We start from the raw sequence: 8,871 nt of genomic DNA, 5'->3' as shown, positions 1-8,871 counted from the left end.
GACCTGAGTAATGGATTAGAGACTGAATGGATGCAGTGGGAAAAATAATATCACCAAACAAAGTACGATCTGGGCCCTGGTAACCCTGCGTTCTTCTATCACATTGGTTCTCAAATGGGGGTCCGGGGACCCCCAGGGGTCAGTGGCACTTTGCAAGGGGGTCCGTGAAAAGTTTTCAGGAAAATAAAAATAAAACTTTTTTTTTCCCCAAAAGCTTCATAGTTCAATGAAAATATTGTATGCTTTAAATCTAAAATGGTTCATAGATTACATTCTAACAAACCTATCAATTTAAAAGTCAAGCACGTTACCGTGGAAACAATTAAGCTTAGCCCAAAATCACAAATCAGAATGAGGGGGTCCCCGGTATATTTTCTATCTTGTAAGGGGTCCTTGGCTGAAAAACATTTGAGAACCTCTGTTCTATCAGACTGTAAGCTCATCATTCATTTAGTCAGGGTTTACCACTGCTGCCAGATGTGGATGGGGGAATGCCCGCCTCAATGTTAAGCCAGGCTGTTGTGGGAGGCCCTCTACTTTATCATCAATAGTGAAGTGTGGTCGCTCCAAGTTGGTTTTTCATTAACGGACCTGCCACTTGCTCCTGATGCATGAGGTGGCACCCGAAGGCGTCTTGAAGCGAAGCCAGCTCGGCTGCTGCACATGTACGGGTCCCTCTGTGCGCTGAGCTCCCCCCCCCCCAGCACCAAGAGGCTCGCCGGGCCGCCTGCCCTCGCAGCACAGCACAGCACAGGACTTTATGTTTATGACAAACCACAGCCTGTAAAACATTTTGACCTCACAACTGAATTCCCAGTCAAACTCAGATATACATGTATGACACAGACCTTTGGTTAGCTGTTGGACATCATCATCATAGGAAAAAAATAAAAAATAAAGTCATGTGAAGAAAATAATTCAGCTGGCTCAGATTGTTTTGTTGCAAAAAACAATCAAATTTAGATTTTGACGTAAATATGTTATTACTGAAGTATTGCACTTCGCCACATTTTAAATCACATCCATTACAGAGTATTTTGTGGCTCTCCATGGACGCAAATTGGTCAGTTGTGGAGCCATTTGCAGTGAGCAGGCAGTCAGCTGAGAAGAGAAGAGTGATCTGGCTTTACTTTGAGCAGTTCTTTTTTGTAGTTTCCAAATTCTCAAGAAGTTTTAACTCACAGCTAACAATGTCATCTTCTCTCAAAGTAGTAAATGAGCTACTTTTTAGATTTACTTGTATAGATTTTGCACGAGTACGTTTACGTCTACTTTAGTAAAATATCAACAAAGTAACAGTATAAGCTACATGAGTAGGACATTCACTCCACCACTGAACCTCATTTCCCCAAAATATGTTCTTACTGAATAAAGGAGATGATATAGATGGACATCTTTATTACTGGTCACACTATAAAGCACAACAGACACAAAACAATGATTAATATGATAATTACATTTTTACATGCTTAAATAACACTGTTTTTCCACTTCTTTGGTCTCAGCAATGTAATATTCAACTAAAACTGGAAACAAGAAGATTCCTATTAATATGTTGGGTTTTCGTGCAATAGGCTCAAGTCGCCGTTCATGTTCATGAAGTCTCTGCTTTTGGGACATGGTGGTTAAAAGTCTGCAAGTTGACTTACATCAATGTTACAATGGAGAGGAAACAGTGGACTCATATGCTGAGGGTGGGTGTGGGATTGTGTATGAACGTCTATAGGCCCTTTTCACAGCAACCGTTTTGAGGTGGTAAAGCAGGGAGTAAAGCAGGTGTAACCAATAACATTCACGAGGCACTGGCACTGCAACACCTGCATGGAATGGCACCATAATTAATGGTATTGTTACACCTGCTTTACCTCCTGCTTTACCACCTCAAAACGGTTGCTGTGAAAAGGGTCTATATGGGGGAATGTAATACGCTTTGGCTCAGTCAGTGCATGAAAGGGAGCTGGCACTGTGGTGGTCATGTGGGCCAGGAGAGGAGGCTGCCTGGCTCCTTGGCTTTCATCCTCAGTGCCACCAGGCCCGTGGGCTTGTATTCGGTCTCGGGCCCCTCCAGGGACGCGGGCCCCAGGCTTCCCGGGAAGCTGTGGAGCGAGTAGAGGCCGTTGATGCCCGGGTGGTGCGACGGGTGGTGGTGGTGCGGGTGGCTGGGAGACGCGGGCATGCCCATGAACCCGGGCAGGTTGCTGTGGGGGTGGGTGTAGGGACTCATGCAGGACGAGGGGAGGGAGTCGGCACCCAGGACGCAACCCCCTCCCGAAGCACCGCCTCCTCCTGAAGCCGCCCCCGGCCACAGGTTGCCCTGCATCTAGACAGGGAGGGGGGTTAGGGTGGGGAAACTGTGAGAAAAAGGCCTTTCCATTTCCACGGGCCCTTTTCACAGCAGCCGTTTTGAGGTGGTAAAGCAGGAGGTAAAGCAGGTGTAACCAATAACATTTAATGAGGGCCCTGCCACTCTGAACACCTAAATGGAATGGAACCATCATTAATGGTATTGGTCACACATGCTTTACTTCTTGCTTTACCAGCAAATGGTTGCTGTGACATGGGTCTATATAGAAAAGATATGCAACCATTTCCTATTAAGACATTCTGGGACAACTACTGTATTTCTGTGTTTCTGTCTACCGTATATGCATGCAAAGCAATTCCTCACAGTGGGAGCAATAAAGTCCTCCTACGAGTACAACATGAATGATGTTGTTTGTGATTTGTGAGTGCGGTGGCCTTAGCTACCTGGTATGTATCGTGCCGAGGGAGAAGAGAGATATCGTATGTAGCCGCAAAGTGGTTGCGCACCTCCTGGATCTTCCCATAGCGTTCCCTTTTCCTCCACTTGGCTCTGCGATTCTGGAACCAAACCTAATGAATAAAAATGTGACATTAAAAGGCAGAAAATGTGTAATAGGTCTAGAAATGTAATGGCCTATTTTGGAAGACTTTTGGAAGACTATACACGTTGCCTTATTGAGGTGATCATAAATTATCTTTTGATAATAGTTGTGAAATGAAAGGGGGTAAACGTTTTTCCTGGCTCAAAATGGGCCTTTGGGGGGCGACTATGCATGGCAGTAAGTTTACTGTTGTTGCGCGTACATTTGACTTTTGGGTTAGCATATAGTCAGGGTTATCCTGAACACAAATACACCAGTCATTGCCAGAACTTATGGAGCAATGTGTTTTCACAGCACCCCAAGTTTGAGAAAGGAAGCCTTTTGAAGGTACAAATGTGGAACTTTAACTTTGAAATTCTCTAAAATTATGCCGTAAAAATGCTTCATTTTGAGTTAGTATGCAGTCATGGTCGTCCTGAACTCAAATGTCTCAGGCCTTTGGCTTTTGGCGGTGGCTAAAACCTCTTTGTGGGCCAAAAATTCCTCTATGCTGGAAAAAATCCTGTAAAGGGCAATGATGTGAAGTTTAGTGTACAGCAGTTGGGCCAACACACTAGAGATGGAACAATGTGAAAATTTCATATCACGATTATAGTGACCAAAATTATCACGGTTATCAGTATTATCACGGTTATATTATCACGGTTTGTTAAAATGTGCTGAAAATGTTCAAAAAGTACTAATACACTCACAGAAATCATTTCACCAAGCTTTATATTGAAAACTCAGACCCAAAAAGGATTGATACACTCACTGAAATCATTCCTCCAAGGCTGCGCGTTTGCACCCTTTGAGACGGTTGCCAAGTTTGGTTGATGATGGACAGTATTTACCATGTTTTTCAAAGCACTGTGAATCATGGTAACACGGTAATCACGGTACCACGGTTTTATTTATAATGACATTTTTAAACGATACGGTTATATCGTAAGGAATTTGATCACGGTTATCGTAAAAACCACTTATCGTCACATCCCTACGACACACACCTGAACCCGTGCCTCGGTGAGCTCGGTCCTGAGGGCCAGCTGCTCGCGCGCATAAACGTCCGGGTAGTGTGTCTTCTGAAACACCTTCTCCAGCTCCTCCAGCTGGAAGGTGCTGAAGGTGGTGCGATTGCGCCGCTTCTTGTTCTTCCCCGACAGGTCGATGGAGTCGGCGATAGAGTCCCCCTGCATGCCGCCGGCTGGCTCTTTCAGCTTGGCACAACAGTCCGTGCCGATCACAGGGTAGCCCATGGCTTTGGAGGCCGCCTTCTCTCTGACTGAGGCACGCGGGGCACACGGAACGCAGAGGCAGACATGTAAGAGATACAAAGATTAGTATCAACGTACGCATTGTTCACTGTTCATTCGTCGATTAGCGAGAGCCAACCACCACGATATATTGAGTGGGAGGCAGGGAAGACACTCTGGACAGATCCTCAGTCCCATCATATGGCTATACTGTAGCACGCACAGACAAACGCATTCATACCAATTGAGGTCTCCAACATGTCTTTGGAATCTGGGAGGAAACGAAGCACCCAGAGGAGACACACATGCTCACCAACACGGAGGAGAACATAAAATCTCATGCAGAGAGGGGAATCAAACCCAGACCTGTGCGGCACCAGAGCTATAACCACTGATCCACTGTGCCGCCCACATTTCATTGTCAATATTGCTATTTGAAGTCTGTATCAAAAATAATGTCTACTACAGTCACACAACAGTCAGATTTTAAGATCAAAGCATCAATGCTAAATTGCAAAGAAAAAAGGCAGTCTATATTGTGAATAATACGCAGGGTATCACATCAAAGGTTGGGCTTGACTGAGGAGGGATCATTAACTGTCTGGCAGGGGAAGTTTTGTTAGTAAGTAGCAATCTTTCCCGCGTCGTTTCTGTGCTTCCCCGTGATCCCAAAACAACGAGACTCCGAGAGAGGAGCTCTGAACTGTGAGAAGCGTGAGAGGAGCAATATACAACCGCTGAACTCCACCGCTCTCCTTTGCCTTTAGCTGAGCTGCCTTTTAATTAGATTTGCCCAGGCACACCATCATACACTGAGTGGGCCTGGTGGGTGTCTGCCTCCATAGCTCACCTAAATTTGCTTTGAATTACAGCCACAAACCAATAAGGAGACTCAGGAGTTTTAGCTTCACAGACCTCTTTTTATGTGTATGTTATTGTAAAAAATATATATGTTATTCAGTGAAAATGTTTGGGACCCTATCAAAATATCCACACGAAAAGTGATATAGCACTGGGAAAATACTATCTGACACTGCATCTGATTGGTTTAATTAATTAGTCACATTTTGCTCTGTATGTGCACGGCAGCAAGCGGAAATCGAAGGCCATTATTTTCCTTCATTCTGACAGAGCGCTGCTCCCCTCCTGCAGTGTTTGGATGTTGTTGTCCGTGTTCATTATGTCGAAGCCGGGGCTCCAGAGTCAATTCTCCCTCCGTATCTGCAGGGGAGAGCCCAAACACTACTTTGCTATTCTCTTAATTCAATATTGGCCCCAACCGAGAGCACTTTTCCTTGCAACATTAATTTCCCCGTGTCCATTAGATACGACCTCACACCACAGTTCATGCTGAAAATATTCTCTGTCAAGATTGCAAACTATGGGGCCACAGGACATCGTACAGCTTTTACCCTGTCAAGAACCCACATCCGCTCTCTCCCCCCGCACAGCAGTGTAACTGGAGAGCTATGTGAAACGCAGTGCAGGACATATAGAGGATACATTCAAAATGTACAAAACTTGCCAGGAATATCATGAGAGAATGGAGTAATTTTAATATACTGACATTGTCATGGAGAAATTGGAGCCGCTCTTTTCCTGACCTCTTGTTCTGTAGCTATAAGTTCTTCTACACACACTATTTAAAAAAATTGATTTTCAGAGTTAGCTTGTGGGCAAAATGGAGCTTCAGATGCAGAGAGAGCCAGAGCATAAGAATGTCATTGTTATTTATGACAATAAAGTTGAACTTGAACTTGAAGAAAGTGTTTCTTCTTGGCTCTGAAAGTTATTGGTGCTCCATGTATTTTCTGTAGTTATCTCCCAAACCAATAATGTAAATAATGGTGACTTTAAGCCTCTAAGTTATAAGTTTGAACTTGAATAGAATGTCCCTTCTGTTCCCATCACAGGGTAGTAGTTGTGGAAATATATATATATATATATATATATATATATATATATATATATATATATATATATATGAGGAATAATCATATTTTTGTTTGTAATATGTTTCTAGTAGCATTTATAGCACCTTAATAAAGCCATTCAGATGATGAAAGTCCCCCATATAATTGCAAGAAGAAGACACTATTTTGACCTCTTAGCCCCATATTCTTAGAGATATTGCGGCACTGAGTTTTAGTAAAAAGTAAGCAATTCATTGTGAAAGACTTTTATAAAATTGTAGATAATACTTTATATTGCAATTTGTAAAAGCTATATGAAAGTTGATTGTAAAAGGAAAATAAAATGTAATGAAAATGTGAAGAAGGTTGAAGGTTGAAGGGTTTCTCATGACTAACCTTCACATACATGTGTCTGCCTTTGAAGGTGTCCGAGTCCCAACCGCTTAAATGGTTCACTATTGAAGGACCAAGTGGACACACACACTCATACCAATATACGTATGACTGTGTGTATATACATGTATACATTTATATATAGGCATGAAGACCTATACGACTGTAAATATTTCAGTAAGTCAGTAAAACTAAATTGACACTGTACAATTGGATGTGCATGAGGATCATGCGTGTGTGTGTGTGTGTGTGTGTGTGTGTGTGTGTGTGTGTGTGTGTGTGTGTGTGTGTGTGTGTGTGTGTGTGTGTGTGTGTGTGTGTGTGAGAGAGAGAGAGAGAGAGAGAGAGAGAGAGAGAGAGAGAGAGGAAGAGAGAGAGACTAAGAGGATGGGTGATCCATCATGCCTTTTTCTTATTTAAAGGGTTTGAAAGAAAAGTCAAGAAAAGGCCATTTTCAAATAAGATAGTTCATATAGTTAACAGGCACTGCACTATAGTCATAACTAATTACAAAAAAATTATATTGGCTGACTTTGGCATGCATGGAACATAAACAAGCTGCTGTATATTATTCTGGACACAGATATCACAAAGACTGTATCAGCACATCCCTTCCTCTGTTCCTCTGCAGGATGATCAACACCAATAAATAAATTAAAGAGCATATCATTGCTTCAGGCTTCGGTTCAAACAGTTAGTTCTCTTCACAAGGTGATAATTTGTTCACTATTATGTCTGACAGCCTTGGAGTAAGCCAGCTATCACAGAATTCATAAATACAATACGCCTATGTCATGTCTTATTGTGCTAAAAAAATGCAAATTAAGTACATAAGATATAGAGATTGCCTGGTTGAAATATGTCTTCATGCCTGGAGAGTGTTGGCCAATGGCGGATTTGGCCTAAAAGGCTAATAATGACACACCCAACTTGCTGCCAGGTTGACCTTTAACCTCTCTCACTCTACATCAAGCCTAATTGACTGAAGAGTGTCAAGTGCAGGGAAAACTTGCTGACATTTTTATCATGCCAGTAAAATTGTATTGTGTTTCCCTCAATCTAATTATGTGAAAATAGTTCACAAAATATGTAAAATGGGTTAGGCCTTCTGGAAAATATTTGGAAAATAAATTTGTGTCGCTTAAACTTTCTCACAAAGTATTACAATTCTGGCCCTTTTAATCTTTCTCACACAAAATCCTGCATGTTATTTCTGTAAGGACAGGGGACATTTTAAAGCTCTTTCTGGGTCCAGGATTAACTTCAAAACATTTTTTTTGTTATTATTATTAAAAATCTGCAGATTTGCCAGGCAAATATGTGCGTTATTTTCAATAAAAACACAAATCTAGCTCAGAGGAATAAATTACAGTAACAAGCAAACAAAATACTGATTATTATTATTTATTATTATTATTATTATTATTATTATTATTATTATTATTATTGTTGTTGTTGTTGTTGTTGTTGTTGTTGTTGTTGTTGTTATTATCATCATCAATATTATTGTTGTTATTATTACTATTAGGATATATTAATATTGCTGTTGCTCCTACTGCTATAAGGTTACTCTGTGGTTTTCCAGTGTTTCCTTAGCTTACCTTCCGAGTTGCTCTCATAAAACGTCGGCTTCCCCGTTATTGCTCTCCCCTTTTGATCCTGGTTGATATTGTCCAAGTACTTGTGTTTGGCCGGTGAGGAGGGGGGGTTCGCCCCAGCAGCGCCGTGCGTAAAGTCCGCAGGAGCGTCTCCAAACCTCCCCATGGTGGAGGAGTAGAAGTCCCCGCCGGCGCGCAGGCTGAGGCGGGGCGGCAGAGGAAGGTGCTGGGAGCACTTGTGCAGCTCGTCGCACGGCAAAAAGGAGCCTGAGCCATGTTCGATTCCCGGAGAGTCCTCTGGCGTCCTGCTCGTCTGCGAAGAGAAAGACAAACAACTTTCCGACTCCATCTTACGGCTCCAGCACGCAGTAATGACTGGGCGCCTATAGTGTGCAGGGCGCAGAGTGAGGGGCGACCCAGACGTTTTTTCCCCTTCTGTTCAAGTCAAGTGGGTGGGATTTAGCAGATCAGAAACAAAGACCCGTGAAACCGTGTGTGTGTGTGTGTGTGTGTGTGTGTGTGTGTGTGTGTGTGTGTGTGTGTGTGTGTGTGTGTGTGTGTGTGTGTGTGTGTGTGTTTGTGTGTGTGTACGTGCATGCGCGCGCGTGCGTGCGCGCATTGTGACAGCAGTCCAGCAGTCTGATATAATCTGCCAAAAATTCAATCACGTGTGGTTTCTGTCCCTCAATTAACCATTTAATTCCACCTTCATATTACATCACCAAAAACAAACGGCAGGCGCAGGGTGCGACAGGCACGACATTACGAAAAACTTAACGAAACTTTCACTGATGACAAGATGAGCCTTTCTATTATATTATTATTA

The 8,871-nt window shown here is 42.8% G+C and overlaps 1 protein-coding gene across 1 annotated transcript; it reads right to left on the bottom strand.

The window, feature by feature from the left end:
• Positions 1-1,972: 1,972 nt before the first annotated feature.
• Positions 1,973-8,406, bottom strand: alx3 (ALX homeobox 3; the record flags this gene model as incomplete). The annotated part of the gene is made up of 4 exons (XM_083639367.1): positions 8,049-8,406; positions 3,896-4,170; positions 2,749-2,874; positions 1,973-2,320 (listed from the first exon to the last, which is right to left on the bottom strand). Exons 1-4 carry the CDS (start codon positions 8,392-8,394, stop codon positions 1,973-1,975), a joined length of 1,095 nt encoding a protein of 364 aa, XP_083495493.1. The 5' UTR covers positions 8,395-8,406.
• Between the last annotated feature and the right edge of the window lie 465 nt (positions 8,407-8,871).

Source organism: Poromitra crassiceps, assembly GCF_964638095.1.
Source record: "Poromitra crassiceps genome assembly, chromosome: 6".
NCBI classification, from domain to species: Eukaryota; Metazoa; Chordata; class Actinopteri; order Beryciformes; family Melamphaidae; genus Poromitra; species Poromitra crassiceps.
This window is presented reverse-complemented; position numbering and strand designations above follow the sequence as displayed.